The sequence below is a fragment of the Rutilus rutilus genome (genome assembly GCF_951802725.1).
Source record: "Rutilus rutilus genome assembly, chromosome: 6".
Lineage (NCBI taxonomy): Eukaryota > Metazoa > Chordata > Actinopteri > Cypriniformes > Leuciscidae > Rutilus > Rutilus rutilus.
In genome coordinates, this window is record NC_140214.1 from 49,496,932 (window position 1) to 49,519,175 (window position 22,244).

At 45.0% G+C, this 22,244-nt stretch overlaps 1 protein-coding gene across 2 annotated transcripts in view; it reads left to right on the plus strand.

Annotated features, from left to right (window-relative positions):
• The first annotated feature begins 15,437 nt into the window (after positions 1-15,437).
• The window catches only part of efcab14 (EF-hand calcium binding domain 14), a 19,530-nt gene continuing 12,723 nt past the window's right edge, over positions 15,438-22,244 (plus strand). The window contains exon 1 of one of the 2 annotated variants that reach the window (XM_084411781.1): positions 15,438-16,071. In XM_084411781.1, coding sequence (XP_084267907.1) covers positions 15,893-16,071 — 179 coding nt within the window. In that variant the 5' untranslated portion in view covers positions 15,438-15,892. The remainder of the gene's footprint in view (positions 16,072-22,244) is intronic. The other variant, XM_084411782.1, reaches the window with a different exon arrangement.

Here is a 22,244-nt window from a genome sequence, read left to right on the forward strand (position 1 = left end):
GCACATCCCAAAGCTACTCACAACAACTGTGTTCCTTTTTAGAAAGAAATGATATCTGTGAGGATTTCCCGTCAGGATTTAGACCGTACCATAGTACCGAGACTGCTCTCGTTAGAGTGACACATGATTTGCTCTTATCATCCGATCGTGGTTGCATCTCGCTATTAGTGTTACTCGATCTTAGTGCTGCATTTGACACCATTGAACACAACATTCTTTTAAATAGACTCGAAAATTATGTTGGCGTTAGTGGAATTCCACTAATGCCAACATAATTTTTGAGTCTATTCTATTCTATTGGCATGGTTCGAATCATACTTATCTGACCGTTATAAGTTTGTAATCGATCACAAGTTCAGTATGGTGTACCACAAGGCTCAGTACTAGGACCGCTGCTGTTCACTCTGTACATGCTACCCTTAGGAGATATCATTAGGAAACATGCCATTAGTTTTCACTGTTATGCTGATGATACTCAGCTCTATATTTCTTCACGCCCAGACGAAACTTGCCAATTCACTAAATTAACGGAAAGCATAGCTGATATAAAAACTTGGATGACTAGAAATGTCCTGGTCCTAGACACGACCACAACGCATGATGTAGTCAGCCGAATCCGGGCCGTATCCATACACAATCACATCATCTAGATAATTCTGGACCCCATGTAGGCCTTTCAGTATTGTAACCATCATTTTTTTTTAAAGATGCCGGCGCCAAGCCACACGATACCCTACGAAATCGAAATAACCATTAATGAGTGATGAAAGCCGTCTAATCTCGGCTGTCCTTGTGAAGCATCACTTGGAGGTATGTGTTCCCCTTTAATTCAGTGAATAAGTCCTCCATGTGTGGAAGTGGGTGGCTATCGATTATTACTGCCCTGTTTGACTCCCGCAAATCCACACATAAACAAATTTCTCAGTTTTTCTTTGTCGTCACCGCAATAGGGGACAGCCATGGGAGGCATCCACCCTCTCAATCATGCTTTCAGCTTGTAAACGACAAAGTTCTTTGGAAACTGCATTCCTAACTGACAAAGAAGTCTGCACAGTTTTTGCTGTACTGACTCTCTTACTTTCACCCGATGTACAAAGCCTTTAGCGCCACTGTCATGTGAGGTCAAGGTCATCGCAAGGGCAAGAGGTCAATCAATTACACGGTCATCAATCCACAATTATACTCTTTTGACACATGCTGTATCTTAACACTACTACTCATGTTTTGCCTCTCCATGCCCTGTCGTCTTGAGTATAATAAACTCCCTGAGCACGGGTGTTGTGCCTGCTGCACTTAATATCACTGCTGTACCAAAAAAGCACAACATAGACTGGGTAAACATCAGTAGTTTTCATGCCATTTCCAATCTGCCCTTTCTTGCTAAAATGCTTGAGCGCATTGTGGCTTCGCAGTTATACACTCACCTCTCTTTACACTATCTGTTTGAGCCCGATTTTAAAATTGCGGCTTTAGAGTAAGTCACCAGCTTCACACGGAGGGGGTCGCAAGGAAGATGTACTGAAGTGCCGCTTATAAAGGTGATGAGGGAGGATGGACACAGCAGGACCCGATGACGCATCGAGCATTTGCGCATCCCCCACCCGTGCACGTTTAAGACTATATTTATATATTTTGGTGTAATTAATAGACATCTCTCTGGTGGCATATGCATAACTTCTCCATGAGGCTACTTCTGATTCAGCTTCGTTTATTAAATTGTCTCGAGGTAATTAAAACGTGATATAAATATTGCATAAAACACCGAATATTACCGAATTTCAGGGGTGTTTAATAACTGCAATAGTCAACTTTTTCTTCAAACAAAGTGACAAAAGTAATTTTCTGATAAACCATCGTACACGGATGCACTGTGTTTTGTTGTAGGCACAGATTTTGAGGGTCACTTATAGAAAGATGTTTTCTTTGTCTTTGTTTCGTGGCATTTTTAATGCGCCGCTGGAAAAAACAGTAATGCATGTGTGAGAGGTGTCGTCCTGACAGATCTAGCGAGAATCACGACTTGCTTTACGGCACGACGTCACATCAGCAACATATGAAGCAGCCTCTATGACAGACGCTAGCACGCATGGCAGAGGCGACGGAGAAAACTGTTGTATGGGAGAGGATTATCTACTAAATCTACATCAATTAATTGTCAGTTTAGGTTAAAAACACTCCAAAGTGATTTTGTTAATGTAATTATAATACATTATTATATCATTACTCTAATATGTAATTATCATTTTATTCTAATCTAATTAAATCATGATCAGTAACTGAGAATACAGTTTTTCCACTCTGGGATACCCTTCTGACAGAGCCTTTCTGCACACATTACACAGAATCTAAGAGTTCACTTTCAACAGATCACTAATAAACCTGGAAAATATATATAAATTAACAGGCCCTGACAATATACAATCTTTGTTTCTAAAATTGGCAGCTGCTGTTATTTCAAATCTTCTGGCTTTTTTATATATATATCACTAAATGGGATTCAACATATTTTGGGCTGTTTTTGTAATTGCTTTGCACAAATGATGTGATATTTGATAACTACACACATTCTCTCAAAAGCCTTAAAAGTGAACTACTAATACACTATTTTTATATAAATGTTTCATGCCTTTATTATCTGGTAAATGCTACCCGCTAGGCTAACAGAGCAGCACATTACACCCTCATCATACCTCATATCTCACAGTTTATCAGTAGTCTTCAACACCCTGTGCCTTACTGGATGCTCTGAGCTAACAGAGTGACTGACACTGCTTTAGCGGGACTCTTCAGCAGTGGGAGAACAGGGCCAGACACAGCTCTCCTCATGAAGCTAGAGGAAGTGAACAGTGCAGAGTGAGAGATAAACAGATGTAGAGATAATCTACTGATCCAGCATCCAGATGTGCTGCTAGTAAAGCAGAAGCGGGGCAATGATCGCTAGCTAAGAGCATGGCTAATGCCCCAGTGATGCTGATGTAAGCCAGCGTCTGCGCTCCAGTTCCCAGTGTCACAGCAGGAGCAGCTGAAGGCCACAGTATATGGGTGTAAATCGGACAGTTCATCTCGATGTGATGTTATATTGATTCTCATAGCCAGCGGTACGACATTTGCTGATACCTCAGATTCTGTGAAACGATTACAATTCGGGGGTAAATCGATTGATATATCTATATTATGATATTACATTATGATGTTGCATTTTTATTAACTTACAAATGCAACCAAAATATGTAACATTAACATTTATCTAAAAATTGCACATCCAATAATGGGAAGAAAATCAAGTCGCACATGAGATCAGTAATGATGAAAGCTTATGACATGACAAGCTTAATGCCACAGTAAAACAATGCAACAGACAAAAGGGGGGAGTATATTTTGCACTGCCCCTTCACCATAAGTAACTAAATTCAGCCTTGTTTTAGCAAGAAACCTTTAAAATAAACTGTGGAAGAAGGACATTTCCCAGTCGGAGAGGGAAACAGGGTGGGAAAGGGCTTCCTTACATGACAGAAAAGGCATTTGAACATAGCACACAACAGCATTTTACATTCATACTGATCGCCATGGCATCATCATACTCATGTTTCATGGCAGAAAGGGAGCAGTGTGTACATTAAGGATGTTAAAACAGTTCTGATATTGGCAGTAACAGAGCTGATATGACTTGGAGGTCGAGTATCTGAGTGGCACGTACCGCTCGGGCCCACTGCTGTCTGGGACTGACCCAGTGGCATTGTACTGCAGGGGGCGGGGCCAAGTACCAAGCGGATGTCAATCAAGTAAGCCGCCCAATAGGAAGGGCGCGATTTATGGGTGTGGCCGACCAGGGAGTCAGGAGGTCAGGCGGCAGCGCGGGTGGGCGGTACGAGTCGATCCGGAATATGGGAATTGGCCAAAAATGAACAGAAAAATAAAAACAAGAATGCATTTCCGGAGGAACTGTGAAGTGTGCTTGCTCGGGTGCGGCTCACTAACGTTAGCAGGTAGTGGATAAGGGTGCGTTGAAGTTTGCTTGATCTGAGAATTTCAACAATAGCACTTTTTTCAAGATTGGGCAAAAAGGTGAAAAGTTATGTGCATTAAGAGACATGTCTGCAATGTAGACTAGTGCCAATGGCATTGTTTATGTGGATTGGTTGTTGGTTTTGAAATAATTGGTTATGAATATACAGCAGAGAGTGGGAGTGTTTTGGGTGATGAAATAGTGTTGAAAAGAAGTTGACAGTCTTAATTTACTGTATCCAATAAGCCAATACAAAACTCGCCCAGCTGTTCTGTGGTTGAGTGTTCCCTTTGATTAGGAACAAATTTACTATCTCAAATTAAGGTCTACCGTAATTAGCGATGCTTTGATTACTGCTGTCAAGATGGTTGTCATCACCTACACAAAAACGCTGATTTTTATAGCCTACCGTCAGTCCTCATATTGTAATTAAATGAAGAACGCTATCAGTTTCACTCTTAGCTTACTCTAGCGATGCATTCGCAACAACATGGATAACATGGATAACTTTATATGATATATGTGCCATATGCTAGAGTTACACATCCCGCTGCCATTTCAGGGCTTGAGTTTCGGTGCGGGAATGTGGGGATTGCGCATAATTTAAACCATTCCCGCAAGGTTAGCTTTTATAGAGCGAGAAATTCCCGCACAAATATATTCGCTTCATCTCAGAGCAAATGATTAAAAAATAAATTCACAGATGCGAGAAAAAATATGTCAAACTGTCTTTTATTTTCGAATTTAATTCCCCAATCAGCGCTGGACCGGCATCTCTGTCTCCCGCTGAGCCCTGGCCGTAGACAGATCATGTTTCACGCTGTCAATGCAGTGGTCTGTGTTGGGCTGATCTTATTCACACTATCGAGTGTAAGTGCAGCATTCAACACCCCCGTCAACACGTTGATCTCACAGTGATCCCTCCATATGACCACAATGTGAGTTCACAGTGAGCTGAAAGTGTAACTGCACAGTGCACTCACTGTGTGCTCATATTATGGCCACAATGTGAGTCACCCCAGCTAGAAATGTTATTGGACATGGACTCCAACGTCGCTAAGATGTCAAATTTTGGTTGAAAATTGGGTTGACGTCTTAAACATTTGATGTCAGGCTCCACCATCATTAAACAACTCCACAAACAGCATTACCAGCTTAACTTGTTACAAACCAGATTTACTTCTGTCATATGTGTACACAAGTCCTTATTCAGATTAACAGAGATTTAGATGTTGATGATTTATGGAAATGAATAGTTTGGTTTGATATCACCACAATGGTGATCAGGTTTAGTTGGTTAGTTTGACTCTTGATGTTGACTGTTTGTTATAGCAAGAGAAAAATGTGATTACATGGTGTCAGATACTTGATGATGAAAATAATTGTATTATCATCATGCAATGCTCTGATAAAGTGATCACTTCTTGACCTGTATATGTATATCAATTTCATTTTAATGAGCATTACATTTTCACTTTGACACATTCAAAGCTCAAGAATCAGCAAGTGAATCTCAATAAAGGTGACATGCTTCATGCCGCAATGCATTCTGGGAGCCACTGATAAGTTTTGTATGATGCTCCTAGAATGCATTGCGGCATGAAGCATGTCACCATTATTGAGATTCACACGCTGATTCTTGAGCTTTGTTTTTGTCTCGATGTAAGTGCTTAATGTTTGTGGCGTACTGGTCTGGTGTAAAGTTTTGTTATTTTATTTTTTATATTAAATACTTCAGTTTTTCAGACTATATGCTGCAGGATCTCATGCTGTAGAAATTTTGGGTTGTTATGATCATGTAAAATAGAGACTATTCACTAGTTAAAATCAGTCAACTACAGTTTGAGAACATCTTTATTATCAACAAGTAACCAATTTCAACAATTCATCACATTTTGTATTGCTATAACAAACTCTTACCGTAGTCAGAGAAAAAAACAAAATCAAATAGTCAAGACCAAAGAGCCCGACTAAAGCTGACCTCCACAATGATGACCAAACCAAACTATTACTTTCAAACAAACTTCAACATCTAAACCTCTTTTAAGAGGTTCAGTCCTGTGTCTGCTGGGAAACTTCCCACTAAAAATGTTATGGGATAATGTTCTATCAATGTTATCACTAAACATGTTTAAAATGTTTTTAGAGAGTGTTATCCTTTTAGGAGAACATTCTGGTAACAAAAATAAAATTAGCTACAGAAAACATTACAAGAACATAACATAATGCTCTCAAAACATTGATGGACCAATAACATTTCCAGCAGGGATGAGCTCATGTTGTGGCCATAGTATGAGCACGCTGTGAGTGCGCTGTGAGGTTACACTTTTAGCTCACTGTAAACTCACATTGCTGACGTTGTGACCACATGCTGAGATCACTGTGAGATCAAAGTGTTGACTGGGATTGAGTCATAATGAGCTGTTTGTGAAGAAATGATCCGCTTCCAAATTATGTCATTTTAATCACGAAATTGAAACATTAAAAAACAATTTGCTCTTTATGGTGTGCGAGAGATAGAGCGCGGCAGCAACGAACCATCAGCTTGCAGCATAACAACATTGAATGCTCGGCCGAACAGCTGATCATAGCTGTACAGGGCGCCGCCTTATTTTCCATCTCCATAAATATATCTAGTAGTAAAGCTAATGCAAGGGCTAGAAAAATCAATTAATCTTTTGCTGATACTTCCTTGTCATCATGGAGAGCGCAGTTCATGGTTGCATAGCAACGACAGACGCCACGGGAGAGCAAGCACTTGTGGGAAGGAGACAGCGGCGCCCGCGCTTTCCACTTGTTTCTACACATCTAGAGCGACGCTGTTGATTGTTTGAGCATGTGACTGCGCGTTTTTTCTATTGTTATGCGCAGCATATTTCCCGCTCGCGCAAACACAGCCACAGACAAGTAATTGTTCGGTTAGCGAAGAAGAGCATGATCATGATGATGTATTTTGTATAAAGTTTTTTTTGTTTTTGTTATTACTGTTTTGAGAACTGGAAATGCACAATTCATGCAAACCAATCTGTAGATATTAATAAATGAAGATGATTAAATTAGACCGATGCATCAGAAGTTATCCCCCCCCCCCACATAATCTTTAGACCCCCCCCCCCCCCCCCCCCCCCATGTGACCCATGTAAGCGGGGAATTCCCTCCCAGTTTAAAAAACGAAATTCAGGCCCTGCATTTATTAAACCTAGTAAAAATGAATGCAGTCTATACACTGACTTGGCAGCTCTGTGAAATGTAATACAACAGTGCCACCTACTGTCTAAATGCATTAACATTAAAAGTGTGAGGTGAAACTCATTTGCATAGACATAGGTAAATGGGTTTGTCTATTAGCCTGAAATAAAAAATAAAATAAAAAAAGTCCAATCTTGTGCGTCCTCACATTGGAGTCCCGAGTTCATGTATAAAGTTTGGTTTCGATACGTGACAGAGTTCCTGAGATATGGACGACTTCCTGTTTGGCGACTACGCCGCTGATTTCGTTTGGCTGTGACGGGCAAACGCTTCCGAAAATCAAAAATCCTTCTAGTAACTTTTGTGAGGAAATTTTCACAGGTCACAAATTTGGTCCGAACTTCACGAAAGGGTTTCGTGAAAGTTTCGCTTTCTGTTCAATCCAATATGGCGGACGGACGACAACTTCGCGAGCAACTTACACCAGTACTGACCGGACGTTTTAAAGTTGGAACGGTGTCTCTGTCTCAAAGGGCCTAGGCGCAGGAGCTGGCCAAAATGTATCTCCCGGGAATAATAAGAATAATAAGAAAACTTAAGAAGAACAATAAGTGTGCTGCTTTCAGGGACAAAAGGGGAGAGGGAGTGGAAGAGGAATACATTTTTTAATTGGAAACACTTTCAGTGTGACTTTCAATTCTCATAATGTTGGAGCATAATGGAGGACAGGAGAGGAACAGATTATGAGAACATGTACTAGGCCAAATACTATTTTAGCCAGTATCAAAGATTCATATACTCTTCAATTAACTAAAGAGTACAGTAGAGTGTGGGGTGTTTATAACACAGCACTGTTTTTGTAACACACACTGCCTTGGTTCCACAAAATCCATCTTTTTCTCTTATGGAGGACTGATCATCACCAGCAGTCGTGTTAGCAGAGCAGTTATAGAGCCAGCAGGGCATGAAGCAGAGATGCTATCAGCATCTGGATGTGGTGGCCCAGTACCTCTCCCTAACCCTGACCCTGACCCTAACCCTGACCCTGACCTGACCTGACCTGACCCTAACCCTAACCCTGACCCTGACCTGACCCTGACCTGACCCTGACCCTGACCCTGACCCTAACCCTGACCTGACCCTAACCCTGACCCTGACCCTGACTCTAGCAGCACATTGACCTCTGGTTCCAGATGTTGGTGACCACAGGTGCTAAATCATTATGGCTACTCTGACAAGGTGAACTCAGATCCTGGAAATGATGTAGCCTGGAAATCCAGACCCAAATCTGAAAGATGAATGGTCTGGCGTCTGAAGCTCGGCCAGCTCGAGGGGCGGCACCAAACACGCGTTTGAAAATCTCACTGCACGCAATAGGATAACACTACGACCAATCACAACAAGCCCCATACGCTTAGCTAGCAGCGGAGCTAACTGATAGATTATACTCTTGCCGTATCCGGTCGGCAAAACAGCAGAAACGCCCTTCTTGCAAAGGAAGGATTCGAGCGGCGTCTTCTGTTCCTCTTTTAGATAAAAGCCAAGTCTAACTCGTTCATTGTAGCGGCCAAAGCCGTTTCAAACAACTGGTGTTCATCCATAGCCATCTTGCAATGTTTACTAATGACTTCGCTTTGGCCCGCCTATATCAGATAACCCGATGTGATTGGTGCAGCTCGCCTCTGGCCCTCCTATATCAGATAACCCGCTGTGATTGGTGCAGCTCGCCTCTGGCCCGCCTATATCAGATAACCCGCTGTGATTGGTGCAGCTCGCCTCTGGCCCTCCTATATCAGATAACCCGCTGTGATTGGTGCAGCTCGCCTCTGGCCCTCCTATATCAGATAACCCGCTGTGATTGGTGCAGCTCGCCTCTGGCCCGCCTATATCAGATAACCCGATGTGATTGGTGCAGCTCGCCTCTGGCCCTCCTATATCAGATAACCCGCTGTGATTGGTGCAGCTCGCCTCTGGCCCTCCTATATCAGATAACCCGCTGTGATTGGTGCAGCTCGCCTCTGGCCCTCCTATATCAGATAACCCGCTGTGATTGGTGCAGCTCGCCTCTGGCCCGCCTATATCAGATAACCCGATGTGATTGGTGCAGCTCGCCTCTGGCCCTCCTATATCAGATAACCCGCTGTGATTGGTGCAGCTCGCCTCTGGCCCGCCTATATCAGATAACCCGCTGTGATTGGTGCAGCTCGCCTCTGGCCCTCCTATATCAGATAACCCGCTGTGATTGGTGCAGCTCGCCTCTGGCCCGCCTATATCAGATAACCCGCTGTGATTGGTGCAGCTCGCCTCTGGCCCTCCTATATCAGATAACCCGCTGTGATTGGTGCAGCTCGCCTCTGGCCCGCCTATATCAGATAACCCGCTGTGATTGGTGCAGCTCGCCTCTGGCCCTCCTATATCAGATAACCCGCTCTGATTGGTGCAGCTCGCCTCTGGCCCGCCTATATCAGATAACCCGCTGTGATTGGTGCAGCTCGCCTCTGGCCCTCCTATATCAGATAACCCGCTGTGATTGGTGCAGCTCGCCTCTGGCCCGCCTATGTCAGATAACCTGCTGTGATTGGTGCAGCTCGCCTCTGGCCCGCCTATATCAGATAAGCCGCTGTGGGTTCGAATTACGTGGGAGCCAGTGGGAGCTGAGCTCCCATAGAGAGAGGATGAGCTCCCATGAAAGCAGTAAAATCATACACCTGTGGGGGTCTCTAAAAATCATCAGCACCATTATTTTAAATTACAAATAAAGCACTTTTTCCTTCGGACTACTGTAGCGTGACTTAAAAGATAGGACAGATGCCAAACACATGGATCTCACGGGATCTCGGATCGTCATCACACTACATCCTTATGCTTAAATCAAGTGATCAAAGTGCTCGTTGCCGCTGCGATCAGTGGCGCGGATACTGTGTTTGTTTGTGGCTCGCGCACAGTCTTCACTCGCTTCAATCCGTTGTGGAGACTCTCTATTCGTTCCAGTGAAATTACAAAACAAAATGCACACAAACGTGTCTCTGCCTGATATACAACCACTGATAAACATAATCGGATTTGATAAAAAGAAAAAAAAAAACTATATGAGTACGGATTCGAACCCAGAACCTCTGACATGCTTGGCGAAAGTTCTACCACTGGACCACTTAAGTACACATTTTAACTTGTAACCTCCAACATCTTAGACTTCATTAAACGACAAATTAAACCAAATGTACTATTTAAATTGAATTGTGGTACCAACGCTTTTTTTTTATTTATTAAATTTGTATTATATTTACAAATTTTTATATTTTTATTTTACATTATTAAGCCTGCTTATAGGCTACTTTTTTTTTTTTTTTTTTTTTTTTTTTAAAGAGACCCCCACAAAGATGAAATCATAATTCGAACCCTGTTGGTGCAGCTCGCCTCTGGCCCTCCTATATCAGATAAGCCGCTGTGATTGGTGCAGCTCGCCTCTGGCCCGCCTATATCAGATAAGCCGCTGTGATTGGTGCAGCTCGCCTCTGGCCCTCCTATATCAGATAAGCCGCTGTGATTGGTGCAGCTCGCCTCTGGCCCGCCTATATCAGATAAGCCGCTGTGATTGGTGCAGCTCGCCTCTGGCCCGCCTATATCAGATAACCCGATGTGATTGGTGCAGCTCGCCTCTGGCCCGCCTATATCAGATAACCCGCTGTGATTGGTGCAGCTCGCCTCTGGCCCGCCTATATCAGATAAGCCGCTGTGATTGGTGCAGCTCGCCTCTGGCCCTCCTATATCAGATAAGCCGCTGTGATTGGTGCAGCTCGCCTCTGGCCCGCCTATATCAGATAACCCGCTGTGATTGGTGCAGCTCGCCTCTGGCCCGCCTATATCAGATAACCCGCTGTGATTGGTGCAGCTCGCCTCTGGCCCGCCTATATCAGATAAGCCGCTGTGATTGGTGCAGCTCGGATCGAGGGGCATATTTAATGAGCATCATTACTTGACACCAGAGTAACTCGCTGAGCAAATTCAGCTTGTGCTCTCATGAGAACTCTGATATCCAGGGTATAAATGATGAGCACTGTGTCATAATCACTAGTCTAACACACACCAGTGTATGGATGTACATGTATGCAGTACACATGCAAACGTAAATGTCTACAACACACTCTTATTTCTGTTTAAGTTAGGAGTTAATAGCCGCGTTTCCACTGTCGGGCCAGGGCCGGGCCGTGCTAGTGCGTGCCAGGGCCAGTCGCGTTTCCACTGTCACTTCCGGGGCTTGATCAGGGCTTACTCGAGGCCAACGGCCAGGATTTCTGGCCCGTCGAATACCTTGGGCCAAAGCGGGCCAGCTCGGGCTAGAGGAGTGGTTACCAACAGAGGAGGAGTTTACCGTTGGGAGACGGCAGCGCCGGATGATTCTGTCAGCATTAAAGACTTAAAAATAAAATAATTTAAATCGCGTTCATGTTTGAATGCCTTCTGTTTGTGATGCAAAAGACTATGCGCGCTAGCCGTTACCATAGTAAACATAGTAAACGCTTGAAGATACGCATAGTAAAAAAAACAACATAGCGAACGCTTGAAGAAATCAGACCAATCTTCCCACTAAGCAAAATGATGTCCGAAAGACGTCTTTTCAATGTCTTTGTTACAAAAATCGGACGTTGAAATGACGTCCACTGAGGAGCCAGAATGAAAGTTTTTATGACGTCTTTTTTTGACGTGTTCTGGACGTCCGATATAGACGTTCATCAAACCTTCGTACAAGTTTTAAAACTAGTTCAGATGTGGCCATTGTGGACATATTTCAACATCATTTATGGTCTCATTTAGACATAATTACTTTGACTATTGCTGTCAGATGATCTTAGTGAGAATTAACAGAGGTTTAGATGTTGATATTTGTTTAATTTGAAGTGTCACCATTGTGGTGATCAGTGTTTGCTTTAGTCGGGCTCTTGGTCCCCTTTCTTTTTACTTTAACTTTTCTTTGGCTGCTGTAACAGTGTGTTTGTGTAACACAATTGTTATGGCAGAGAAAACCTAGAAAAAGTTTGAAGTGTTATCAGCTCAATGTTGATGACGACCTACTCATCACAAAATGGGCCTTTAATGTTGTGTTTAAAGTTTTGTGTTTATATTTGGCATTCATAACCACCAACCTTGTGGAACTGCATTATTGGTGCCAAAAGCATTAAAATGATGTGCACATGTTTTGAGCAAATGTATCATATAGTCACACACAGACATCAAGATTTTGGATATGAATCACAACAACGGTGACAATCAAAACAAAAAAGCTTGGGGATTAAGGATGAGTTTTGTACTACGAAAGCTACCCATCATGCATTGCAGCATGAAGCTTTTTTTTTTTTTAATTGTCACCATTGTTGTGAATCATATGCACAATCTTGATGTCTGTGTGTGACTATATGATACATTTGCTCAAAACATCATGCTGTTGAGCACATGCTATTTATACACCTTCAAATAAGTGATCATTTTAATGCTTTTGGCACCAATAATGCAGTTCCACAAGGTTGGTGGTTATGAATGCCAAATATAAACACAAAACTTTAAACACAGATGCCCATTTTGTGATGATTATGTCGTCATCAACAATGAGCTGATAACACCTCAAACTTTTTCTAGGTTTTCTCTGCCACAACAATTGTGTTACACAAACACACTTTTACAGCAGCCAAATAAAAGTTAAAGTAAAAAGAAAGGGGACCAAGAGCCTGACTAAAGCAAACACTGATCACCACAATGGTGACACTTCAAATTAAACAAATATCAACATCTAAACCTCTGTTAATTCTCACTAAGATCATCTGACAGCAATAGTCAAAGTAATTATGTCTAAATGAGACCATAAATGATGTTGAAATATGTCCACAATGGCCACATCTGAACTAGTTTTAAACTTGTACGAAGGTTCGATGAACGTCTATATCGGACGTGCAGAACACGTCAAAAAAAGACGTCATAAAAACTTTCATTCTGGCTCCTCAGTGGACGTCATTTCAACGTCCGATTTTTGTAACAAAGACATTGAAAAGACGTCTTTCGGACATCATTTTGCTTAGTGGGTTAAAGGCTATCACAGTCATGTTTTTATTTTATCTGTCATAGCCTACGTCTCGTCTCTTTAAACCGGACTATCAAAAAATAAAGTAACTTTTTTTTTTCGGGAGCTTCCTCTGTTTCTCTGACTGAAAATATCTGTATGGGAGTCGAGAGAGTGCTAAAGCTCCTCAGGTCGTATGGCATATATTTGTAGAAATTATCATTTTTTCTAAATGTGATGTAAATATGTCCTGTAACTAAGTTACCAGATAAAGAAACAGACGCGACTGAAAAAGTAAGTGTGTCCTCTTTCTTTTGTGAAATAGACCTAACGGTAATTTATTTCTGAGTGACTAATGTGCCATTTTTACATAAATTAATTCATTATGATCAATGTATCACTTTTTATTGTAAACCTGTGGTAAAACATCGATGCTTGGGTTTTAAATATTCAAGCTGCTAAACAAACAAACAAAAAAAAAAAAGCTAGCAAACGGCCGCTTTTATCGTGTTTGTTTTCAACGCTGTTTCCAGTGATTTCTGATTAGTTTTCTTATAAAACTTCCATTTGTTGGTGAAATGATGGGTTAGTGTGACGTTGTCCCAGAGAGGCGTGTTACGGGCGTGTTTTAGTGAAGCGCTGTGGAGCTTCTGGCCCGACAGTGGAAACGCATGCCCGGTGCTATTGGCCCGAGGCTATTAGCCCGGCACGGCCCGTTTAAAGCCCTGGCCCGGCCCTGGCCCGACAGTGGAAACGCGGCTATTGTGAAGAGTTTCATGTCATTGTGGGAGAATCTGCACCAGTGCTGAGCCAGAAGGGTTCCCAGTGTGGAGAAACCGCATCAGCGTTTGTTGAATTATTGTTATTCTTACCATAAATTAAATCATGTGATAGTATTTTAACTTGAATTGACAGTTAATTGATGTAATTGATGTTTGCAAATAGTCTTTCTCCATTCTCCTCTACCTGGCGAACTGCTGTTTAGGTGAGCGCATTTACCTTTATTAATTTAGCAGACGCTTTTATCCAGAGCGACTTACAAATGAGGAATACAGCAAGCAGTGTGTCTGAAGAGAAAGCAGTAAGAGAAGTGCTAGCAATACATGGTGTCAGTCACTGTCTGGAACAGTATGAGCAAGGAGAGCACTTTCTGTGGAGATGTTTGTTGTTATTTTAACAGTCGTGAGGAGAATGCAGGTAAAGAGTTTCAGAATCAGTATACACAGTTCCTAAAGGACAGTAGAAAGGGGTCACTTGCGCTTCAGCCTGGTGGGTGCTCACGGAACAGGACACAGAAAGAAAGAAAAAAAGGGAAAAAAAAGGAAAAAAAATGTATGGAAAAAAATATATACTTTTATACTTATACGTGTACTTTTTCTTTTTTGAAGGTGTTTAATTTATATGTATACACTTAATTATTTTTATATATATATATTTTTTTATTTTACTTCTTTTTTTTCCTCTTTTTTTTCCCCTTATTTTATTTTTTTCTCTTTCTTTCTTTTTTGTCTACACCTGAGTGCTTGTATAGGACTGGTTAATTGATGTGCCTCACCCACCTAGGCCAGTGGCCAATGTCTTGAATTTTGATTCTTTAAAATCTGTACATCATTGACTGTTTGACTCTGAAGCAGACGCATATGGGCGTCGAAACGTTAGTCGTTTTGCACCAATAAAAAAGACTTAAACTGTTGTGTGCTCCGGTCCTGCTCCTCGGTCCCAGCTAGGCCTGGGGTTTCCTCTTTCAGTTCCTAGAGGACGTTATCGTGAGGAGGCCTCGTAGCCATAGTGTGGTCTCACTGAAGACAAGCCTCACTGCTTTCAAACATATTTGATTTATTTGACCTCCTCTCAGAGGGTAAAATAATATCTGTTCTGTTGAGTACAAGGTCTTGTAGGCCTAATAGTTTTTATTTAATTTATTTTTTTATGAATGTCAATCTTTTTGTGAGTTGGTTAATAGTTCCAAATTGGTTCAAAAGCTGTCAAATGTGTTTCTATTTGTAAACATTTCCATATTTTTATTAAACTTTTAAATTGGTCAGTGTTTTATTTAAATATTAATGTCTTGGTTTTGATTATTCAGTGTACCCCACTGACTACTTGTGAATCTTTAAACCATTGCATATTATGTACAGTATAATCATGATGACGTCAGATGCCCAATGACATGCCCTCATGTGTTCCTCCAATCAGAAGCGCTTCCGGTCAGGATCGGATGGATTATGGATATCTCACATCTTTCATATGTTCATTCTGAAGAGAAAAAGACAGATCTGCTCTGATTCTTAAACTATAATATATATATGTGTGTGTGTAACGTGAATACGTGTCATCTTTACGTTTGTGTCATCAGATTCAGACTCGACAGGAAGTGTTCAGAGAAACTGCCGAATGATTTCCCTAGCGTCGCCTCGCGCAGGATCTTAGCGATATAACGTTAACTGTTAGCGATTATAGCGATATTCCGCGGTTGTGTCTGTCGACATCACGATAGTTCAGTGGACGAGTCGCTGTTCTGTGGAGAAGCGGGTGTATATCATGGACACTGGCCGCCTGTCTCACTCTGAGCTAGTGCTAACGCTGCATTAACGCTGTCTCTGCGATGCTAACGGCTGTGCGGTGAACGCGGTGTGTGTGAGGCGATGAGCCCCCAGAAGAAGATGAAGAAGAGGAAGGAGCTGAACGCGCTGATCGGCCTGAGCGAGACCCGCCGGAAGAGCAAACACCGGCTCCTGCGCTCAGAGCCGCCCGACAGCCAGAGCGACGAGTCCGGCGACGAGGAGCGCGAGTTCCGCGGCGGCCCGAGCGGCCTGTTCGGCGCGTGAGTGTGTGTGTGTGTGTACAGTTCAGTCCTGAGTGAGTGTGTGTGTGTGTCAGTTCAGTCCTGTGTGTGTGTGTGTGTGTGTGTGTGTGTGTGTGTGTGTCAGTGTCAGTTCAGTCCTGAGTGTGTGTTTACAGTTCAGTCCTGAGTGAGTGTGTGTGTGTGTGTGTGTGTGTGTGTGTGTGTGTCAGTTCAGTCCTGAGTATGTGTTTACAGTTCAGTCCTGAGTGTGTGTGTGTGTGTCAGTTCAGTCCTGAGTGTGTGTGTAAAGTTCAGTCCTGAGTGTGTGTGTGTGTGTGTCAGTTCAGTCCTGAGTGTGTGTTTACAGTTCAGTCCTGAGTGTGTGTGTGTGTGTCAGTTCAGTCCTGAGTGTGTGTGTAAAGTTCAGTCCTGAGTGTGTGTGTGTGTGTGTCAGTTCAGTCCTGAGTGTGTGTGTAAAGTTCAGTCCTGAGTGTGTGTGTGTGTGTCAGTTCAGTCCTGACTCCTGAGTGTGTGTGTACAGTTCAGTCCTGAGTGAGTGAGTGAGTGTGTGTGTGTGTGTGTGTGTGTGTGTGTGTGTGTGTGTGTCAGTTCAGTCCTGAGTATGTGTTTACAGTTCAGTCCTGAGTGTGTGTGTGTGTGTCAGTTCAGTCCTGACTCCTGAGTGTGTGTGTACAGTTCAGTCCTGAGTGAGTGAGTGTGTGTGTGTGTGTGTGTGTGTGTGTGTGTGTGTCAGTTCAGTCCTGAGTATGTGTTTACAGTTCAGTTCTGAGTGTGTGTGTGTGTGTCAGTTCAGTCCTGAGTGTGTGTGTAAAGTTCAGTCCTGAGTGTGTGTGTAAAGTTCAGTCCTGAGTGTGTGTGTAAAGTTCAGTCCTGAGTGTGTGTGTGTGTGTGTCAGTTCAGTCCTGAGTGTGTGTGTAAAGTTCAGTCCTGAGTGTGTGTGTAAAGTTCAGTCCTGAGTGTGTGTGTAAAGTTCAGTCCTGAGTGTGTGTGTGTGTGTGTCAGTTCAGTCCTGAGTGTGTGTGTAAAGTTCAGTCCTGAGTGTGTGTGTGTGTGTGTCAGTTCAGTCCTGAGTGTGTGTGTAAAGTTCAGTCCTGAGTGTGTGTGTGTGTGTGTGTGTGTGTGTCAGTTCAGTCCTGAGTGTGTGTTTACAGTTCAGTCCTGAGTGTGTGTGTGTGTGTCAGTTCAGTCCTGACTCCTGAGTGTGTGTGTACAGTTCAGTCCTGAGTGTGTGTGTACAGTTCAGTCCTGAGTGTGTGTGTACAGTTCAGTCCTGAGTGTGTGTGTGTGTGTGTCAGTTCAGTCCTGAGTGTGTGTGTGTGTGTGTGTGTGTGTGTCAGTTCAGTCCTGAGTGTGTGTGTAAAGTTCAGTCCTGAGTGTGTGTGTGTGTGTGTGTGTGTGTGTGTCAGTTCAGTCCTGAGTGTGTGTGTAAAGTTCAGTCCTGTGTGTGTGTGTGTGTGTGTGTGTGTGTGTGTGTGTGTGTGTGTCAGTTCAGTCCTGAGTGTGTGTGTGTGTGTGTGTGTGTGTCAGTTCAGTCCTGAGTGTGTGTGTAAAGTTCAGTCCTGAGTGTGTGTTTACAGTACAGTCCAGATGGACAAGAGTGTGTGTGTGTGTGTGTGTGTGTGTGTGTGTGTGTCTGTGTGTTTACCAGGGCTGCACGATATTGAAGAAAAATGTGATGTGTGATATGATAATGCTTAAAGTGTGTAAAATAAACTTAAATTATCTTTAAAATATATCTAAGATTATATGACCTTCATACGTGTTTCACATTCTCTCTGTGACAGAAACACACACACAGAAACACACACACAGAAACACACACAGAAACACACACACACATCTTCTGTGAACAGCAGTGTTTTACTGTAGATCAGAAGTGTGACTGTAACCTCGGTGTAAACCTCAGGGGTCAGGGGTCAGGGTTAGGGTTATGAAACTGAATAATCACCTGTAACAGTAAAACACGGCTCAGTCTTCATGAATAAGCACTGGGTGTTAGTAAAGCTGCAGCAGTTCTTCAGCCGAGAGCAGCGAGAGAGTTCCTGCAAGCCGATGCGATATGATGTGATTAGAGACTTAATATGTGATATGATGTGATTAGAGATTAGAGACACACACACACACACACACACACACACACACATACACACACACACACACACACACACACACAGTACAGTGGCCTAGTCTGAACCAGCGTAAGAGTCCTTAACTTTTAACATTCATTCTACACTCCTATGGCCAACATTCTTTATTAAAAATGGTAACACTTTATAATAAGGTTTAATTTTGTTAGCATTAGTTAACATGAACCAACAATTAATGAACAATACTTCTACAGCATTTATTAATCTTAGTTAATGTTCAGCTCAACGTTTTATAAGACATTTTAAGATCAGAGTTGCGCGTCTGTTAGCATTAGCTAATGCACAGTGAACTAGCATGAACACACATGTTTTATTAACTGACATTAATAAAGGCTATTGCTCTCTGTTAGTTCATGCTAGTTAATGCAGTAACAAATGAGACCTTATTGTAAAGTGTTACCAAAAATTAAATAAAATTAAAATAAAATACCTAAATAATGCAAACAGCTCACTGGATAGCACTGGATAGCACTGGGTAACAGTGGGCTGCGTATACAGAAACAAACTATAAAGTTATAGTTATTAATGTTATTATTAATTATTAATATTATTAATAGTTATTAATGTCCACACCACACTCTTCCTCTTCCCGCCACACCGCGCTCTTCCCGCCACACACACGCGCTCTTCCCTCCACACGCGCTCTTCCCTCCACACGCGCTCTTCCCTCCACACCGCACTCTTCCCTCCACACGCGCTCTTCCCTCCACACGCGCTCTTCCCTCCACACCGCACTCTTCCCTCCACACGCGCTCTTCCCTCCACACGCGCTCTTCCCTCCACACGCGCTCTTCCCTCCACACGCGCTCTTCCCTCCACACGCGCTCTTCCCTCCACACCGCACTCTTCCCTCCACACGCGCTCTTCCCTCCACACGCGCTCTTCCCTCCACACGCGCTCTTCCCTCCACACCGCACTCTTCCCTCCACACGCGCTCTTCCCTCCACACGCGCTCTTCCCTCCACACCGCACTCTTCCCTCCACACGCGCTCTTCCCGCCACACGCGCTCTTCCCTCCACACGCGCTCTTCCCTCCACACGCGCTCTTCACCGCCACACCGCGCTCTTCCCGCCACACGCGCTCTTCCCTCCACACGCGCTCTTCCCTCCACACGCGCTCTTCCCTCCACACGCGCTCTTCCCGCCACACCGCGCTCTTCCCTCCACACGCGCTCTTCCCGCCACACGCGCTCTTCCCTCCACACGCGCTCTTCACCGCCACACCGCGCTCTTCCCGCCACACGCGCTCTTCCCTCCACACGCGCTCTTCCCTCCACACGCGCTCTTCCCTCCACACGCGCTCTTCCCGCCACACCGCGCTCTTCCCGCCACACCGCGCTCTTCCCTCCACACGCGCTCTTCCCGCCACACGCGCTCTTCCCTCCACACGCGCTCTTCACCGCCACACGCGCTCTTCCCTCCACACGCGCTCTTCCCTCCACACCGCACTCTTCCCTCCACACGCGCTCTTCCCGCCACACGCGCTCTTCCCTCCACACGCGCTCTTCCCTCCACACGCGCTCTTCACCGCCACACCGCGCTCTTCCCGCCACACGCGCTCTTCCCTCCACACGCGCTCTTCCCTCCACACGCGCTCTTCCCTCCACACGCGCTCTTCCCGCCACACCGCGCTCTTCCCTCCACACGCGCTCTTCCCGCCACACGCGCTCTTCCCGCCACACGCGCTCTTCCCTCCACACGCGCTCTTCACCGCCACACCGCGCTCTTCCCGCCACACGCGCTCTTCCCTCCACACGCGCTCTTCCCTCCACACGCGCTCTTCCCTCCACACGCGCTCTTCCCGCCACACCGCGCTCTTCCCGCCACACCGCGCTCTTCCCTCCACACGCGCTCTTCCCGCCACACGCGCTCTTCCCTCCACACGCGCTCTTCACCGCCACACGCGCTCTTCCCTCCACACCGCGCTCTTCCCGCCACACCGCGCTCTTCCCGCCACACGCGCTCTTCCCTCCACACGCGCTCTTCCCGCCACACGCGCTCTTCCCTCCACACGCGCTCTTCACCGCCACACGCGCTCTTCCCTCCACACCGCGCTCTTCCCGCCACACCGCGCTCTTCCCGCCACACGCGCTCTTCCCTCCACACGCGCTCTTCACCGCCACACGCGCTCTTCCCTCCACACGCGCTCTTCCCGCCACACTGCGCTCTTCCCGCCACACGCGCTCTTCCCTCCACACGCGCTCTTCCCGCCACACGCGCTCTTCCCGCCACACGCGCTCTTCCCTCCACACGCGCTCTTCACCGCCACACGCGCTCTTCCCTCCACACCGCGCTCTTCCCGCCACACCGCGCTCTTCCCGCCACACGCGCTCTTCCCTCCACACGCGCTCTTCCCACCACACCGCGCTCTTCCCGCCACACGCGCTCTTCCCTCCACACGCGCTCTTCCCTCCACACGCGCTCTTCCCTCCACACGCGCTCTTCCCGCCACACCGCGCTCTTCCCGCCACACCGCGCTCTTCCCTCCACACGCGCTCTTCCCGCCACACGCGCTCTTCCCGCCACACGCGCTCTTCCCGCCACACCGCGCTCTTCCCGCCACACCGCGCTCTTCCCGCCACACCGCGCTCTTCCCGCCACACGCGCTCTTCCCGCCACACCGCGCTCTTCCCGCCACACCGCGCTCTTCCCGCCACACGCGCTCTTCCCTCCACAGCCACACCGCGCTCTTCCCGCCACAGCCACACCGCGCTCTTCCTCTTCCCGCCACACCGCGCTCTTCCTCTTCCCACCACACCGCGCTCTTCCTCTTCCCGCCACACCGCGCTCTTCCTCTTCCCGCCACACCGCGCTCTTCCCGCCACACGCGCTTTTCCCGCCACACCGCGCTCTTCCCGCCACACCGCACTCTTCCCGCCACACGCGCTCTTCCCGCCGGATCTTCCTTTTCAAAGTGATTCCAATCATTCAACACAATCATGGCAAACGCATCTCTCAGCTGAAGTACATCATCTGTTATCTATCGCTCTCATATCGGCCTCATTTTCTTATTGGATCGATAACCCTAACATCAGAAATGACCGTTTATCGGCCGATGTCGATGTGTGCTCGATATATCGTGCGTCCCTAGTAGGGGTGTAACAATAATCGAACTGAACCGAAAAACCGCGATACACCACCCACGATACGAATCGCGATACTCTCATGGCGTACCGAACACGCCCGCCCCGCCCCCTGCTGCCCCGTCCCGCCCCCTGCTGCCCCGGCTCATTGGGACCTCATGTCTTATGTGTACACAACGAATACAGCGTTGCCTAACCACCATTAACCACATTTAATCGCAATAAGCTCAGTGTTTTGTTACTTTCGATAATAAGCAAGGTAAATCTTTCAAATTCTGTCTATTTGATCACAAAATTCAACCATTAAATGTCGTGTTGGCGCTCTTTGATGTGGCGTGACAGATCACCATAGGCTACTAGGCTCCTCATTTAAAGCGGCAGCGCGGAGCGTGAGTAAACCCGATTCTCTTCCTCAGTTACAGAATAAACATGAATGGACACCTGAAGGTATGTTGAAAGATACAGTATACTTACTGAAAGGCATCATAACTCGTGTAATCGCTGTAAAATATCTGTCATGAAAATGACAGCAACTGTGTAAATTATTATATTTCAATAATAAATTAGAGTAAAAACATGTTAATGTAAAAACTGCCTTATGTGCAGATTACATGTTTTCATACAATTTGTTACTTGAGTGTTGATTATTATTATATCTAAAAATAAATAACAACTGAATTTATGCTAAAAGTCTAGGCTCTGTTGTTAAGCTTTAATGTTATAGTAATGTAAAGTATGGGCTCCTATATAGTTTACAGCATTAGCAGATGATTTTTTTTTTTTATCCTTGCGAAACGTTTACTTGTAATTGAATTAATTTAAAGTCAAGGACACAATTTGTTAATTAAAGCACTGTTTAAAAAAATTTTATATTTTTTTAGCTTTCTAAACCCCCCACTCCACCTAAATGAACCGAACCGAGACATCAAAACTGTGGGACGTACCGAACCGTCAGTTTTGT